General features: G+C 27.8%; 1 protein-coding gene across 10 annotated transcripts in view; it reads left to right on the forward strand.

Annotated features, from left to right (window-relative positions):
- The window catches only part of LOC136978874 (protein tweety-like), a 142,489-nt gene that overhangs the window by 96,976 nt on the left and 25,469 nt on the right, over nucleotides 1-20,044 (forward strand). For 5 of the 10 annotated variants that reach the window (XM_067274697.1, XM_067274702.1, XM_067274698.1 and 2 more), the window contains exons 11-13: nucleotides 376-515; nucleotides 582-683; nucleotides 5,521-5,700. In XM_067274697.1, the coding sequence (XP_067130798.1) occupies nucleotides 376-515; nucleotides 582-683; nucleotides 5,521-5,700 (422 nt within the window). The remainder of the gene's footprint in view (nucleotides 1-375; nucleotides 516-581; nucleotides 684-5,520; nucleotides 5,701-20,044) is intronic. The other 5 variants (XM_067274703.1, XM_067274704.1, XM_067274705.1 and 2 more) reach the window with 2 other exon arrangements.

Raw genomic sequence — 20,044 nt, forward strand, 5'->3', positions numbered from 1 at the left:
GTGGCTTCTTACCATTCTCATAACCTTTATTTTGCTTCTTGAATAAGTATTTGTTTAGAATTAAAAGTATTTTGAAATTATAGCTTTTAGCTTCACTATAGAAGTTAAAATTTCCCTTTTGTGTCAATAAAATTATACACATAGTACTAATTAAAACATTAATTATATAAATTGTTAAGAATATAAAAAATAATAAAAAACTTTTTACCAAAAAATACTTATTAATTATTCTTACAGATATATATATTATAATTCTTATAATTAATTATAATTAGTAATATTAATTTGATTTTCGTAAATTTTTCTTGCTTGAATTTGGATTATATTTCTTGAAAATATGAATGAAGTTTTGTAAGATTCTTTATAATTCCCTAGGTAAGAGAAGTTTTAGATAGTTTGGCATTATTTTTGAATCGAACTGAAAAAATCTTGTCTGGTATGGATGCTCTGCTCAACTGTAACAAAATGCACAAGGAATATGAAACTGCTATGGGAGCTCTCTGCACTGGTGTTTTGTAAGTCACTTATAAATTACTTAATATTTATTTCTGGTAATGATTTAATTAAAATGTTTATTTCAGAGAGGGTACAGCTTTTATGTTAGTTTCAGCTGCTGGGGCTGGAATTCTGTTCACAGTTCTTATTTGGGTAGCTTCTCATACTTGGATCCATATTCGCAAAAAGTAAGATTCAGTTGTTTTTAAATAATCAAATCTGCGATCTATAAATGTTTAAAACTTTAATTTACATATCAATAAAATAAAATATTGCATGTTAATCATTCTTTTGTTTTTTTTCTAAATTATGATTCCCTCCTTTAATTCTTTGCAATTCTTTCTATTAAAAGATCTTTGAAGATAGAAATTTTTAATAAAATATTTTGGATACATTTATGTCATCTCAGAACATATCCTGTAATTATTCAAAGATTGAATCATTTGAATCACAGTATGAATAAGTTATGCATATCATTTTAAATAAAAAGATCAAAGTGTTTATTTTAAACACATTCTGACAGATTAACAGATAAATTAAAATGAAAGAATTTCAAAAAATTGCATGTTAAATATGCTCAGATTTAGGAAATAAATAAATTATAAACTGTATTTATAAACACAAATATTTTATAGTATAGATGTATACATACAGACATACATGCATACATACATATACGGGGTCTCCTGTAAAGATTATTCTAATAAATTTAAATTTTGGATAAACATCACGGATATAATGATTAAAAATATACTATTGACATATGGTAAAGAAATGAGTAACAATGGATTTATATATGAATTATTTTGGTATTATATTTATTTATTTTTATTAAGAAAAGATGGAGTGTTGTATACCATTTAGAATAAAGAAAATATTTACAAGAAATATTTAAAAGATCATTCTCTTGAATATAAATTCATACATGGCAGTACAAGTGACATTTACTTTCAAAGCATCCTGGAATGGCTGAAACTGTGACAAATTCATTATAAATCACTGTTTGTCCTACATAATACAATATTATAAATTGGGCCACTACATAAAATTCCTTGTTATTCATTTGTTTGACATATGTTAATATGGCTTTTTTTTTTCCTCATTTGTATTCTATGAATTTGTTTTGTAAGTTTGATCAATCTTTACAAAATATCCTGTATTTACTGGATATGAAGTTCTTAAATAATTTTAAATTGGTATAATTCAAAAGAAAATGGCCCAAAAATATCTTTAATAATTTAGCTGTTGAAATATAAATATTAGAAAAAATAAATTAACATCTGTACATCTGTTAATGTCAAGGAGACATCTCATATTAATAACAGGTGAAAAATAAATAAAATAAGTTAAATTAACACAATCTAGAGGTTCAGACTCAACCATGCCTTATTGAGGGTACCAGTTAATAATTCTCAGCTATTAAATAGTTTCTTAGCCAGTACATAAAAGCCTCTATTTGTCTCGCAAAACGTTCTATATCATATAAGAAAATGCAAAACTATATTAGAGCAGTATCATAATTCAAATGAATTACAAATAAAAATCTCATTCTCAAGCTATCATTACATATTTATTTATATGTCAGAAGCAAAAAATAAGGGTTATGAATTATCTAAATAGCAAAGTCAAATATTCATGGATATCTGATAAAAGATAAATAATATGAACAATGCACTGTTGGAATTGCTAATATACATATGATTCACAGATCACCTTAAGTTAATATACTCACAAGATTTAAACAAGCTAAGGAAATGATTGATAGATTTTTCCATGCTGGTGCAATTTTTTACTTGTAAAGATTAACATAGTGTGAATTTTTAATATATTCTGATAAGATGATATACAATTTATTTTAATGTTTTGCTTAGAATCAAAATTACATTTATGGAAAAGCTTGTGCTCAAATACATAACAAGGCCTGTGGAGTTTAACCATCCCCATTATCATTAAACTGTATTTTTGAAGAATATATTAAGTGATACAAGATATTTAATGATAAATGCATGGTGTTTATATTTCTTTACAAAATTTTGCCATGCTGAATCTTTAAAAATGTAATGTTTTAAATGTAGTGAAGTTTCTTTCAGATTTTTCTAAGATATTTCTCTACATTTAACTGTAATAAGTATTCTGTTACATCCATGACTTTATTTGCCATGAAATTTGTCATGTCAAGCTTTAGGTCATCTTGCCCAACCAATTGATAAATGAATGTAGACCAATAAAGTTATTGTTTGTAGAAATATGTTTAAAAATGGAATGGTAGATTTATATGGAGCACAAATTCTCAAGGAAAATTTCCCAAATTGTTTAATGCAAAAGTAGTAATATATACATGGGTATATCAATAAATCAATAAAGACGAGAATATATAAAAATACTTTTAAATGAAGTTTTCGTCATAACTTCTTGTCAATGAAGAAAGGAAACAGTTTGTATATATATATTTAATTGTTAATAACAGGTTTTGTGAAAGTTTATTTCCTGTCAGCAATTAGAGTTTAACTAACCAAACCACATATTTATTTTTTTTGAATACATCTGCAATTTTCATTTGAATTATAAATTTTTCATAATTAGTCAGTACCGTGTATAAAAAAGAATGTTGACTAAACAGTCTTGCACTTACTCTTACATGTTTGTCAATCTGCCATTTTCCATTAGTGTTTATCCATTCCGTATAATGGAATCAGATCTCCATCGCTTCACTATATAAAGGTTTACATTGTTAAATCTAGATGAACTTTAAGTAAATATTTTAAATCTTATTTACACTATGTTTTGTCACTGTTGAATCTGTTTTCATTAAAGCAATAACAGTATCACGTAATCTATTTTTGAATTAAAAATGAATTTCTATATTCTTTCAATGCGACCTTTATACCTACTTAAAATCATTAGGAACTTTGAATATCCAGTATGTGTATAAGAAAATATATATAAAGGTGAGTCAAAAATTCAAAAGTTTTAAGTGTTATTTATAGCATTGAATATATATTTTGTATATAAAAATTATAAGTTTATCTTAAAACAAGTTTAATTGAATTTATTGGTGAAATTTTGTCTTTTTTTTTCTATTAAATTCACTTCAGACTACATGATCCTTTCTTTGGTATTTTCTAGACAGTTTCTAGAAATCAGGTTACATTTTTAAGCAAGATTCATTCATTTTCTAGAATTTATTTTAATATCGTGTTTGTTATTTTTAACTGAATGTATTATAAAATATAAATATTAATAAAATCTATTATTTATCCATCTTTTTAATTATTACATTATTTTATTAAACGACAAAAAATCTTTTAAATTGAAGATTGCTTGATGAAATAAGATTATTTTGGTTTGTTAGGAGATTATTCCCAATAATATAACAGCTTTCATATAATGTAGGCAATTCTAAAGCTTTTAAAACTATTAAATTGGCATTTACAGGAATATTATGATAAAGAAATATCATAAATGTCAATATACTGTTTACTGCAAGTAGATTTTTACTTTAGAAAATTAATTTAGTAGGATATTTGAGATTTTTTTTTTTCAAATGCTTCATCAAATAATTCTTTATAAAAAAAAAATAGCCTTTTGAAGTTTATTCTAATTATAAATATATTGAATATAATTACAAGAATAGAATTCTAAGAATGCATTATTCTCTATGTCTTTATTCTCTGAAGTTATGTTTAATAAATGTAGCTTCAGTAACATGTTAAGCTGGTTCCAGTATAATTTTATATCATGTTTAATTATTGAATATATCAATAAATTACATTGTACAGATATATTTTTTTAAATACGAATAATAATTTATTAGTTTCTCTGGCCCAGATAGATTGAAAATCCCAATACATAACACCTAGTTGAGTCATGTGTCCCACCACACGACTCAACTAGGTGTATTTAATCTAGCAGAATGTATCTGCACCATAAGACTTTTCTGAAGTTATAAAATTTTATCTACTATTTAAATTTGGGGAATTTTTCATATTTGTTTAAAGGAAAGAATAAATTTGAATGATAATTATTCTATAAACAGTAATTTTTAATACATTATTTTATATATTAAAATAATTCAACATTTAAATGAATTTTTTCTGTAATATTCTTATAAATTTCTGTTCAAATTTTTTTGGAATTTCATGAATTTAAATATCCTTACCTTATAAGCTTTTATTGTATATAATTTTATAGACTATTTCCATTCAGTTCATGAATGTTTGTTAAAACACTAAATAATTGTTAGAAAAATGAAAATACTTGACTCACCTCCTATATATATAATGTATGCATTTATTATTACATTAATAGTATGTTACTGGTTTGATAAACTTTTAATTATTGCTTATAATGAATATTAAAATATATATATATATATATGTACAGTACATATACTATTTACAAATTCATATTGACATCACTTATAATGGTATAATAAACATTTGTGTACATTTATGTAATGCTTACAAAATGATTCAATTGCTGTTTTGCCTGTGTTTGAATTGAAAATATATCTTTATCTTAAAATTCCATTTGTATAAGATAATCCTTTAATAGCATGAAACTATGTAACTTTCCTTATCCTTTTCATTAATTTTTTTAATTATTAATTCTTTGTTATTTTCTTAAAGATATTTTCACATTCATAATTATCGAAAAGCTTGCAACTAAAGAATGTTTGTTATTTCTTAGCCTTAAAAGAATTTTTAAGGACATACTGAGAGGTGTGAAAATTTTCTACATAAGAGTAACAGTAAAGAAAATTTTAATCTTTGTATAAGAGATATGGCTAAACAGCATTGCATTTAACATATTTATCTATGAGTTACTCTTCATTTGAAATACATATTGCTTATCTTATAAACGTCGACGATACGTCAACTTTGCCCCTTTTCTTAATATTCTGATAATTTAAAATATTAGACACATTATTTATTCATGTACACAAGATACAGACCAACGAAAAAAAAATCATTTAAAAAAAACACAAACAAGATATAAATACGTGAATGTTTTGAAATAAAACAGAAACTTTGTATTGTGGTGGAGCAGGCGACCAGCAGAGCCAGTTGACGAGGAAGATCCATTTCTACCGTCCTCTGCCGTAGGCTCTAATTCCCGAAGAAATCGTGACACGTACAGCAGCATGGGGGCACGTCCTCGCTACAGCCACACCCCACCTCAAACTCCCCATTTCACAGCTTCACTGTAAGTTATAGTCTAGTCATTCTGTTTATTTTTAATTTTTTATTCCATTAGCATATAATTTATACACCACAATACATATTTTAGAATCACAATGTCTATATAAGACACTTTCGATTAGTATAATAATTTATTATTTAAAAATATTTTATAATTTAAAATATCTGACTATCAAAAATTTTTATGTATAAAGGAATTTTGCTGCAAATTAGTATGATTTTATATTAAAAAATAATAATAATAATGCAAAATAGTTTAGTATAATTGTTTGACAAAAATATATTTTTAAAAATGTATGCTTTAAATTGATTATTATGTTTATAATTTTAGAAAAATGCAATGAAATTCTTTTATATAAGCTGATATCTTCTATCGTCGATTCAAATTTCTGACGTTTTCTAATTAATTAAAAAGAAAAACTAATAAAACAATCACTGTATATCAAATTTTAACTAATGATAACACTTATAAATTTACAGATATGAAATTTACAAGAGAAAGTAAAATTATCAAAAGCTTTTGGTTATATTTAAATTAAAAACATGCCTCTTTCAGTGTGTTCATTGCTGATATTTTATCTTATTATTTTTTTTATAGTGCTACTGCAATGCTTTATTATCTATCTTTTAAGCATGTTGAGTTCTTATCTATTTTCAAGCATGTAAATATACATTTATGGTATAAAGAATTATTTTTTTGACTTTATTAATTGCATTGCTTATAATGTTTTTGTTCTATAATGTTATAAAATTTGTTGAGCACCAAATGCAATTTTGCTTTTATTTTTATTGATAAAAATATGTTCTTTATATTGCATGAACACATTAACAAACATTTTTAATAAATGCAATTGTTAATTAATTATACTGTAATCACATTCATTGCATTAATTTACAGTTTTAGGAATTCATCATTTTATGTATTATTAAAGCTTCTTATTTGACATTCATAGATTTAAAATTATGCATTTATTAATGAATCAGAACTCTTTGTAGTAATCAAGATATACAGGGTATTCTATATGCCTGGAACCACAAAGTCTGTGGTTCCATGCAAAGAGTTATGTTATAAATGCAGTGGTTTGTTTATTCATTTACAGGAGAAAGTAAGGAGGAAGTAAGAAAGATTATGTTGATGCTGTAGGTCCCACAGTCATTGTTAAGTTGCCAAAGAGTTTAATACAGTAGTTCTCAACTTATTTTTATCACGGAACCCCTTGGTGACACATGACACTCATCTGACATGAGTGTCCCATCACTAGTATCATAGCTATCACTAGATTCAATAGGCTTGTGCTGCAGATATCAATGAATTAAAGCATATTTAATGATTGTATTATTATTTATACATTGGATACTTTTTAAGTTTATTTTTTTAATGATTTTCTAGCTGTAAGTTAAGCTTTCTCATATTTATGGTTTTCATTATCTTATCAAACATTATATCATGATTTTGATTCATTCTGTTACCAGTAAATCAGTCCCAATGTTTATAAAGCTATAAATAACTCTAGCACAAGTATAGAACATCATAAAAAAGGACTTAATTCCAGATTAGAACAATTACACCTGATGTCCAAAATCTGCATTGGCACATTCATACATCACTAGATTCGATGGATTTTATCGTGGAACTCCAAATTTTGTTGGTGGAGAACCTTAGGGTTCTACAGAACTTAAGCTGGGAACCCTGGTTTAATAGGCTGCATCTAGGCTTTTCACTAATCATACACAGCAGTCTGGATGCAGCCTATTAAACTCTTCGGCAACTTCTCATTGATTGCAGGTTTCTACTGTCAAAATAACAAATCTGTCGTTCCTTACTCAACACATGCTTTACCTGCAAAAGAATAAACAAAGATCAACATAACACTTATTACTTTACAATGACAATTACATTTCCAATAGAATAAATATTTAAGAAATGAAAACTTTAAACGAATAATTTATCAAAATATATATATATTTTGATAAATTAAGTCCATAATGAAATAAGTCCATAAACCAGAAACAATATAAAGTCTATAATTAGATGTGCCCAATATTATTCTAATCAACTTCAGAAAATTATACATATATATATATATAATCTGGTTTACGGACTTATTTCATTACAGATTATCTGTAACACACATTTTACGAAAAGATTTTCGACACTATCAAAAAATACTGTATTGTAAATATTTAACCCAAAACTTTAAAACAAATTAAAAAGCAGTTTTTTTAGTGCTGCCTCTTTTATGATGTAAAAATTTTGTAAAAAATTGTATATTATTATGATTATAAGAATTTTAAAATAAAATATGACTAATAAAACACAATAAACAAAAAATACTATAAAAGTTTCATTACATACAGACTTTTATAGAGTTACAAAGAATATCCTGAATTTAAGAAGCACACCATATTTACATTCAGAAAAATATTAAAAAGTGCATCTTAAATTCAAAATACAATAATTATCTGTAGGGAATTTGTTTATCTGATGATTCTTGAATTTTTTATGAATAAAACATGGTTTTGTGGGACAAGTACAACAATAACTTATGTAAACAAACATATAGAATGTTATTTTACTCTTTATATTCTGTATAATTACATATTATTATCTGTTGATTATGAAAGGAAACTGATTCTGATTTTATGAAGATAAATTACTTTTTTTTAGCTAATTGGAATCAATTCCATATAAATTAGCATTTGCGATGTGTTTGAGTTGTGATCATATTTAATTAAATTTATAAAGTATGACTAATGACATGCTTTTCAAAACTGCAGTTTAAATTCTTTAATCTGAATTTTTTTTGAAGACATTTGTTAAATTTTAATATTTATCTTATATAAATGTAATGATTTGAATTTAGAATAAAACAAATAGATAATTTTATACTATAAATTTATAATGTACCTATCATGTAATGGTGACTTGGTCTAGTTTTAGTACATACTTGATTTGACACTAGAGATAGATGATATTCCAGATATTATAAGTCCAAAAATGTACTATGCGTGGAGATTGAGAAAGTTCCCGGAAAGTGGTGGTATTTGTATGCAGAATGCTGTATTTATAATTAATTGATGCAAGCATAAACTTATCAAGACTTGTTTTATCAGGTATCTGTGACTAGCCCCATCAGACTTTTTTTATTCCCAAATTTAAAAAAGACATTAAGGAAATTCACTGGCAGTCGATAGATCAAGTGAGATGTTTGTCGTGCAGTAGCTTGAATCAACTAGTTAGTGCCTATAGGGCAGACAGAATCAAAAAGAAATATATATATACATAATAGTGATTCTTTTTATGTAGAATTTGGTAAAACTTAAGCTTTATGTCAGTTCCATTTCTTAATTTGTACATTTGAATTTACAAATAAACCAAATAATTGCTGTATTGGAGCTTCTTGAATTATTAAGTTCAATTTTGAAACAAATTTTCTTTGTACATGAAAGAATATTGTTGATTATTTATACTTTATCATTTTTTAGTAAAGAAGTTTTTTTCTTTTCTTATCAGTAATGACCAGTGAAGAATGCATTACTGTGTATTGGTTAAAAACAACTTCATTATTTAGTTCTGCAGTAATGTAAAGAATGATAAAGAGGAAATAATGTATTTAACTTGTAATGTAATACATTATTATGATTAATGCTGAATAGTTGCATTAGTCATAATCTGTAATTGTATGTTTAAAAAAATATTTTCAAAGTTTATTATTAATCTATATTTATTATAATTCTTTGAAATCTCTATATGCTATTTTAACTCAAATTGTACAATTGTGTGTTTAAACTCTTCCTCAAACACACATTTTAACACTAGATTCTTACTTCGTAATTTTTCTGAATTCTTATAATGAAAAAATTTAATTAAATTTGTCAAGCATATTTAACAAAAATATTTAAAACAAAATTAAATTAAGCAAAGAAATGATAAGTTGTTTTAGGAACACCTCATTCTCATTGTGGTTCATAACAATAAAAGTAAATAATGTAATATTTTTATAATTATTATATTTGTAAGCTTGGATTAATTTTCCCTCTAAAAACAGCTTACTAAACAATTATTTAATCTGATAATCCTCATTATTGCTTATAAGCAATACTGCAGACAGTTCATTGAAAGATTATAGCAATATCTGCTTTTTTATTTTTTACTGCTGGAAATGTTTGATAATTTTGTTCAAGATCCACCAAGAGTATCGCACAATTGGAGCATGAAGACAACCAACATGTTTTGAGCAATGAAAGTGATTTTGCAGTCTTATACAAATGAATGCATTTATTGTAAGAAAATGAAAGGAAATAAAATATAGTTATTATGCATACAAATATAAACATCTATTATCCCAATTCATAAGCCTTTGTGTCCTTTTTATACAATTTATTATATAAATGTCTACTGGGACATATCATGTTAGTAGGACTTATTATACTGATGTCTGGGTTCTGTGAATTGAGGATGTTATTTTACTCTTTATATACAGTTTTCTGAATAAGTTTCCTCAATTTGCAGAACCCAGACATCAGTATAATAAATCTGTTATTCCAATTTTTGATCTGCTGGATTATATTGGGCCATAATATGGCTACTATTTAATAATAAAATGATAAGTAATTTTGACTAGAGGTAGGTGTTAGGTGCCATCTCTTGATAAATTTAATATTTGATTAAGGCAATTCTCATTGCCTTAATCAAAAATCATACATACATCATTTTAGGGTAATGTGATAGCCAGCTGAATGCTATGGAAAGTCTATTAAATAGATGTTTAAGTTGTCCCAGTCAGTGTCTTGAGTAGCCAGTACAGTTATATCTAAATTATGATGCAAAGATTCAGTAGCATAATTGGCAATGCCTCCATACAGTAAGAGGGAGTTACAGGTTGAAGTCCCAATCAGGGCACCAAACACCTACCTCGACGAAAAAAATTACTTAATATTTAATTAAATAGTAGCCATGATAAATTAGTTATTAAATAGTAGATATAATCTGTTAGATCAGGTGTTCCCAATCTTTTTTATACTATGACTCCCTTTACAGGCTGTAATATTTTTGCACTGCCCTTCTAAAAGAAGATAGCTGCGTATACCTCTAGCAGACATTAAAATTACTTTGTTATTCAAAGAATATAGAATCTTAATAATTATTATTTATTAGAAAACATAACAGTACAATTAATGAGAAGGATGAGCTTGCTTTTCTGAACATAACTTCTCAAATTGGGGCTGAAGTTTTGAAAGCGCTACTCTCATTTCTTTTTCTAAATTTATTTGTGACCTGTATTTCAACTTGATTACTGCAACTGCAGAAAAGCCAGTTTCACACAAGTACAATGTAGCAAACGATAGAAGAACCTTCAAAGCTGTAGTACTGATAGTAGGATATTCTTGGGATACATTGCTCCAAAATTGAAATAGTTTGTCTTTATCAGATTGTAGGTTTAGGCTCGTATCACAAGATAGTTCTAACAGCTGTTCTTCTTCGACTGTTGAAAGTGTAGATGAGAGTGGGGATTGGAATGGGTCTCTAATCCAGTCATATTGATCTAGATTCTTTGGAAAATATTTATCAAAATGGGTGCTTAATGTTGATAAGTGTTGGATAAATATAAATTGCAAACTTGGCTCCAGATTTTGAATAGATTTTTCTTGCAGAAAGCCATTTAAAACAGGAAAACAGTCAGTATTTCTTTCCTCATCTTCTGTCTTTCTTTTCCACAGCACTTCTTTTTAATGCTGGAATTTTATCAGCCAGTTGCAGTATATGAGTTTCATTTTCCTGCAGCAATTTATTAAGGACATTTAATTTCTTAAATATGTCGCAAAGATACGCCAGTTTTATTAAGAAGTCGATATCTTTAAATTTTTCTGTGCCACAATGCAATTCTATCAATAAATACATGTACAACTCATTTTTTAATTCGTATACATGTGAAAGTATGTTACCTCTCGACAGCCAATGAGAGTTACAGTAATAAAGATATATGCTCGGCACTGAAATCTTCACAAAGCTTTTGGATAAATCTTGCCTTTACGAGTCTTGTTTTTATAAAGCTTACCACTTGTATCAGTCATTTTTTTGCAAAATAACAAATCTTCATATACATTTGTTTCTTCCATGTACTGCAAGTAACATATTAATTGAGCGTCATTATTACTGTCTGTCAGTTCATCCAGTTGAATGGCAAATAAACCAGAAAGTTTTTCCACAATTTGCTCATTAATGTCTTCAGCTATGTCATGAATGCGACGACTAATCGTATTGTTAGAAAGAGGAATATTTTTTATTTCTTTAGCCACTGATTCTCCAATCATCATTGATACCCTGTCAATTGCTGCAGGTAAAATAAGATCTTCAGCAATCATGTGTGGTTTCATGCATCTGGCAATATGGTGAGCAACCTTGTAAGAGGCAAGCAGTGCTTTGGAAGGAATAGATGGTCTGGAAAACAAGGATGTCGACTGATGTTTCAGTTCTCGCAATTGCAAAAAAATCTTGAAGTTTCCTTGTAAATTACTGTGAGTTGTTTCTAAATTACATTTCAATTTATTAGGAAGCATACTTTCAGCTGCCAGTACCTTATGACAAACAACACATTGGGGTAGTTCCACATTTCCTTTGCTAATGTATGTAAATCCAAAATCTAAATATTGGTCATCATATTTTCTGTACTTTTTTCATTTTTCTACAGTTTCTTTTCTACTCTTTCCTGAGTCTTCAACACGGATAACTTTATTCAAATAAATAGAAGCTATTTTACGATGCATAAATTAAATACAACACACTTGAAATCAAAACACTGATTCGTCAACACTTGTAATCGACAAAAACAAAAGACTGAACGTTGAACAAATGAAAGAGCAGGGTGATGAGATGCACACGCAGCGCACTCACTCATTACTTCACGTGCAGGCGACGTCCCGTGACTCTCCTAGGATAGTGCCGCGATTCCCTGTGGTGCACAGTTAGGGAAGCCCAGTGTTAGATCATTTGGTTATTACACATGTATTTTTTTTTTGTTCATGAATTAGTGACGTATAAAGCAAATTAACATTTAAAAAATAATATATGTACAGGAAATCCTTGTTAATTAAAAATTCAAAGGATTGCAACTTAAAATTATCAAAGATTTACATATTTCTGTACATTTAATAATATGCCAAATGCCATGTAACTAATGTGATATATTAAGCAAATGGAATACAATTATGTATACAGAATGCTATTTTTGTTAATTAATGATAATAATATAAATAAACTGCAGGTAAACAGCACTTATCCAGTGAGGACCTCACAGATTGTCAGCTAGGTTTTATAAAAAAAAAAAAAAAAACTTAGTTGACAATCTGTGAGGTCCTGACCGGACACATCAGAATTCCTCAAAATGTAGCTGAAATTATTTTTAAAGTGGCCCAAAAAGTATTAATTTGTCTAAATCTAGTAGCCTAGAGCCTTACAAATATTTTAACCTGCTACATGTAGCTCAATCTTGCAATCCCGAAACCCAGTCATATTTTATGAGATGAGAGAAAAATGGGTAGTCTTTGGGTAAGACGACACCCAAAAAAGTGTTACTGTAAAAGCAAAGCTATATTGACCAGATTAGAATGTTCTTGGTCTATTGTTCTCTTATGGTATGGAGCATTTCAATCTAAACAAACAAGCTAACATAGGCATATCACAGTTTGGATGGAACTTTCACTTCAAATTCCATATTTTGAACTAACTGAATTCTTTAACAAGTAAATCTCTATACCTGTGATCAGGACAAATAGTACAGTTTTGAACTATCTGAGTTCAAATTAACTATGACTTTTTGCATATTTTTATAAGTTTATGAAATAAATCATGCATGAAAATGCATAAAAATCAAATTAAGATTTTGGCATAGATTTTTATATAGTTTGTTTCAACAAAACATATATTAATTGGTTTATCATATTATTACTGTGTTTTAAGGCCAATCTTCCATTTTTCTACATAAACAATATCCCTTTTTACATAAATTTTTTGGGAAATTTCTACTAGATAAAAAGTTAAGTATACATGCAATTTAATTGTCAATAATAAATATAGTACACAATAAAAAGATGTATCATTGTTCATTTCGTACATTTTCTGATTGACTATTCAACAGATCTCAGATAAATAATTTTATGGATCAGTTTGTAATGAAAAACAGTTTCTTTCATTACATATATACATTTACGTTTACATTTACATTAAATGTATAACATTATAGGAATGCTATTCAACATTACACTAAAAAATACATTTATATTTAAATATATCAAAAGATTATGATTGTTTAAAGCAAGGAAATCTCATAAATTTATTTATTGAAACTATATTTCAGATTTTGTAATTTTAATTTACAAGGTAAACAAATTTTTAAATTTTCCAATATTTTTCTAATCAAAGCAGTTCCTTAAATGCAAATTCAATTTAAATTATTTTTCTTTAGCCTTATTTGTATAATTTCCATTCTTAATATTACTGTCGATTATGACAGTAATATCGGCAGCAGCTTACGATGTGTTGCAAAATTATGGCAATGCCGAAAAATATCGCAAAATAATGTCTCAATTCTTATTGAGTAGTAACTATATAAATTATTTTTATCAAAACCAGCATCAATTGAAACAGAACATGAAATAAAAACAATTCTACTAAGCAATGCAGTGTCACTTTCATGTAGAGAACAGTTGAAATGAATTCAGTTGCTGCATCTTATGATATGATGAAACACTTGAGATGGCAATGCATTGTTTAGCAGTGCTGTTGCAAGAGAGAGTGTGACGGGGATTAGTTTCAGAGTTGGAGAAAAGATACTGAATACTCCAGGAGCAGTAAAGATTAATTTGAAAAGGCAAAAATTTTGAATCTTAAATTAATGTATTTTAATTATTAATAAATTAAAAATGTGTATTTTATGAATGTAACACATTATATACAGTTTGTTGTGTAAAGTAGTAGTAGTAGTTATTCAGCACCTCTACATTAGTTGCAAATATAACCAGTATTGAAACTTCACTAATATATCATCGTTAAATATGAGAAATAAAGGTATAGCTGCAATAATCATCAGACTGATAAGTAAATATAAGTTATAAATATAATAAATATAAGTCTAAAAACTAGCCTGATGATTCACATTGTGATGAAATGTATTACAATACTATTTACATTTTACTTTTTCATTATTTAAAAAGATTCCGCTTTAACGAAACAGTCAGAGTCAAGGATTTTGTATATTGACTCCAAAACCCTAGTTAACACATCCCTAAAAGTCAGTTTTGAATAATATATAAAACGTTTTCACTGTAATTTCACATGGATCATCTGCACCGCATATACCTAACAGAAAATTGCTACAACGGAAATAAAATATTTGCATAACTCACCATACACCCTGTGTCTTTGTAGCAGCCATTTCAAGCGTAATACTTAGCAGTATGCAATTTAAAAGGTATCATTTCTATTTCATGTCATTGTAGATATAATTATAAGTAAAAAGAAAAGAATATTAAAAGAGAATCTCCTAAACTTCATGTGTAAAAGATGTAGATACCTAATGAATAACAAAATCTTTTTAATCATATTGCTTCATTACTTCATTTTTCAAATAATAATAATAACGTTAAAATATACTCAGAAAATATTAAATATAAAATAATTTTAATGCCAACAACATGAATTCAAGAATTGATTCCTTAGCTCTTACTCACTTTGGAGAACTCAAAGATTAGTTCAGATGAAAATAAAAACAGAATGCAAAAGACTTATTTTTGCACTGAACAAATTGATCTCAACGCATTGTACAAAATGAACACAATAAAATAAACAGTCATATGTCAATGACAGCAAACAGTTTTTCAAGTTGTTTCTCGCACATGAGCATGGAAAATTACAAAATTATACAGCATTACACAATGGAATACAAGGAATGCTCTTCCTTGTATAACCCAATGCACAGCCAAAAAACTGATAGAGGGTAAATCAGTCTGCTTTGGTCACAAATTATGCTTCTAAAACACTACTTATATGGGAATCCCTTTTCATTGCATCGATGTCACCATGAAACTCCCCTATACTTGACATACCAGATCTGTGGATAGCTTTGTTTAAGATTCGAAGTTTCATATTACACGATAAAATATCTTGATAGTAAATTGTTTATAATGCTTACTTTGTCTACTTATTTATTTAAAAGAAAATTTCAAAATTAATTTTAAAAATTGTCAGAATATAATTAGAAAGTGTACTCTTTGTAGCTGCTTTGTTTAATTCTATTTCTTAGCTCCAAAAATTCATCATTCCAATTACTTGCAAATGTATTGCAGGTTATCTGCACAAAATTACAGTAGTAATATTTTATTTACATGGTACTTATTAATATTATATCTCTAATAATGTATTTTGATTGCTAAAATAATTTTTTAAATTTTATCACCACAAATTGATTTTAGATTTTCTTTGATAACTTCCTTTGAAACAATGAGTAAATTTGTGATGTTTACATACTGATTATTTTCATTTCAGTGGTTTTTGCTTCTGTGAGGTTTTTTATTTATAATTATTTTGAAAACATTTTAAAATTAAAGCATATAGATAAATATATTTAATTTAAAATTAAAGTATATGTAAGTATATTTAAGAGAGAAATTATATTAAATATACTGAGAAAGATGTACTGACAGAATTGGAATAGACTAAATGAGATGAAGAGCAGTGAATTGTATGATATGTAAATATTTCTAAGAACTACATGGGAATCTTTAGTGAAATTAGCAGTTTTACAGATGTACAATTAATTCATGTAAAAGATATGCCAGGAATAGACAGAAATATAAATACTAAACGAGCAATTATTTATTGTGACATTGTTACAATGTCTGGCTGCAATTTTTAATCATATTTTTAATTTATGTAATTTAAAATATATACTCTCTACCTCAAATTGGTACCGTAGTGTCTTGCCTCCATACATCATACTTTTCCATTAACAATGAAGTCACGCTCGTTATCTAACTCCTTTCAGAGGAAAATTTTCAAATTGAAATAACATGACTTACAATTTGCGTAAGTTCGTATACAGTTAATCGAGGCCTCCTGCCCCTAAGCTTTCCATATCTGGTCTTCAATTTCATTTATCTAACACTGTTCTCAAGATTAAAGAAAGACAGACAAATGGACAACAGTGGGAATTTATAGGTCTACAATATTTTCAAATTGCATCTCAATAAACTATAGAGAGATAGAGAAGAAATAATTATTATAGAAATGAATATATTACATGGCTGGATGGCCAAGCAGTTGAGGGGTCAGTCTACCATTCTGGGAACCTGAGATTTGAATCTGAAAGCAATCCCAGGAATATTTTCATGTTTGGTCTGCCCTGGATATGTCAGGCCCTGTCCTTTACCACTCAGTTGTCCTTATTGTAGATCTGGCCAAGTACAATAGTCATGGAAAAAAGGCCCTCTTGGTCAGGATGGAAAGAGTCAAAATTGAATATTTCAGATAGAATTTAAAAATCATAATAATTAGAAATAGGATACAGCAGTATAAAGTGACTCATATAAAAGAACAACGATACAAGGCTCCATTGACTGAAAAATTCTGAAAGAGGGAAAATTCAAAGAAAAAACTTGGAATAAAAGAAAAAAAATACTTGATGAAAAAGAAGTGAACAAAAAACTGATTTAAAATAGAATGAAATGGGTGTTGGGGTTTGAAAGTTCAGCATACTAGTTAGTAGAAAGCTGTTGTTAGTTCAAATCTTCAACTCTAGGTTGACCACATCATTGAGTTGGACAGTACCTACAAATAAGATAACTTACAAACGTGGACACAAGAAACAACTCTTAACACATTGAAGACAAGGTACTGTACATGCATGGCTGCACAATTAACATGACATAACCACTTTCGTTCATTAAGGAATACTCCCTTAACTTCTGTGAGAGAAGTGCTAGTATAGACCTTGCCAATAATGAAAAAAGGAGATTATGCTGTCAATCTCTAGGGTCCTAATGTGTAAAACTATTCTAAATCCCATTCTCCTTCTAGAACTCTCTTCTACTCCAAACTAAGTGAATTCTTTGAATTTAATGCATATCCATTCTTCATTCAAATCATTGTTTCAAAAGCAATGACAACTTTAAAAAAAATTTTTTTTTATCCAGGTTCACATGATTAACATCCGATCCTGATACAATTATTTTGAATCATCAACAATATCTTTTTATTTTTCTATCAAAATAAGATGCTATTTTCTCAATATATTTAATAGATTTTTCTCAATCACTTACCCTTAGCAGTAACATAAACCACATACACCACCTTATTTTTGCCAGAGAAAACATTTAATAATCACGAACATTTTCGGCTTGTTCTACAAGCCATCCTCATCATTCGTCATTAGCAATGAGTACAGAAAAGTTGGAATTACACAGGAGGAGGATAATGGACAGGTGTCTGTGGTATGTATGGTCGTCGAAATTAGATTAAGAAGGATGGAGACGGATTCTTATGAACAAGTAACAAGCACGTTTTTATTGAACAAGAAGCGGTACAGAACTGAATGTGGCGTGCAGGAGCGCTACCAACATAAACATATAAGAATTGCCGGAGATGTCACTGCAATACATAGCATCATCCCCTCTTAAGGAGAATTACAAACAAACATAGTCTTGTAAGTAGGTAGGGGTTTTATGATGTCTACGACTTGATTCTTTGTCCAGGTCCAAGAACATCCTTTACGTAATAGTTTGTAGAGAAAGTGTAGTTAAGTAGACAGTTTAGGTACAAATTTACAATAATAGTTCAACATATTTAGGAACGAGCGTAGAGAATGAACATTACGAGGCTTATGAGCTTTTAATATAGGATCCAGTTTTGATGATGCCAGGGACACTGAAGGATTACCATTAGCATGGAAATACATCATGGAGAAAAAACTAAAACATACCAATTTATAGATTACCCTTTGGTCAAAGAAATAATAATATATAATGTGAAACAAAAGATGAAAATATATTAACACATTTATTGTAATTATATTTTATGTTTCATCTTCAATTAATAATTTAATTTGATTTTGTGTAATGTCCATCTTTTAAAAAATTGTTTTGTGTTCTTTTATTCATATTTAAATTTACAACATTTCAATGGAGTTTCTAATATAATATTCTAATGATAGAATTGCTTGAGGATGGCTTGTAGAATAAGCCAAAAACATTCGTGATAATTAAACATTTTCCTTGGTAAAAATAAGGTGTTGTATATGGTTTATATTTAGTAGAAATTTAAAATTGTCCCTCATTTATTGGACTGGTAACTAGATGTACAGTAGCTAACTTATAAGTATCTGTACTTATACAATGGGCAAAACTTTTTTCCATTTTTTTTCCACCATATGGATACTAAGATAACGTTTTTAATCCTATCCGTCATGTGTTCAACCAGGTAGCCAGTCAAGCACATGATGGATATGTAGCTAAAGCAATGGTGTCCAACATATCCACAATAGACTACCTGTAAAAATGTCCTGAGGTTTGCAAGCTGGATTCTGAGTCAAGCTGGCAAACCTCAGGACATTTTTACAGGTCCTCCAGATTGGCAACAGGATGATGCCTTTATTTTCTTGGACATTCATATATTGGCAAAAACTATTGAAATAGTTTACTAAACAAATTATTTTCTACTCCAAACAATCAGTCACACTCACTAATGACATAGTATGACAATTAAATGTTAAATGTAATGCTATAATAGGTAATAAATAATCCCTTTATAACTGGTAAGGTTATTCATAAAAATTGTAATTATTAACTATAATGCAGGTTAGTGTCATCAGTACCCAAAAGCAAAATGAAACTAACTTTCTTTGAAGCTGCTTGGTTCTGAATTATTCTAATTCCATTTTTATAATAAAGTTAAAGTGAATTAACAGTAAATTAAATAAAAAAACTTAACAATGAAAATAAAACGAATTACACACAAATATTATGATAATAATTCAGTATACTTTTTGATTTCTTTTAACTTGGTTGACTACCTGCTTGTTTCTAAAAACATTTGATAATAAAATACCGTAATTAATTAATTAAAATACAATATTTTTCTAATCTTGATTCATAAGATCATTAAGAATATAATGAGTCATCTTTTAATCACCAATACAGCAAATACGTTAAGTGGCATTATATATGTCCTTGTAAAACATACCTGATTATCATCATAACTTTTGATGATCAACTTATGATGGGAGTCCCTGAGAATAGAACGCCCATCATAAATCAAAAATTACCTGTACTTGACTTTTTTCTCATGATAGAAAAAA

Source organism: Centruroides vittatus, unplaced genomic scaffold (genome assembly GCF_030686945.1).
Source record: "Centruroides vittatus isolate TY-2023 unplaced genomic scaffold, ASM3068694v2 contig_559, whole genome shotgun sequence".
In the NCBI taxonomy this organism is placed as follows: Eukaryota; Metazoa; Arthropoda; class Arachnida; order Scorpiones; family Buthidae; genus Centruroides; species Centruroides vittatus.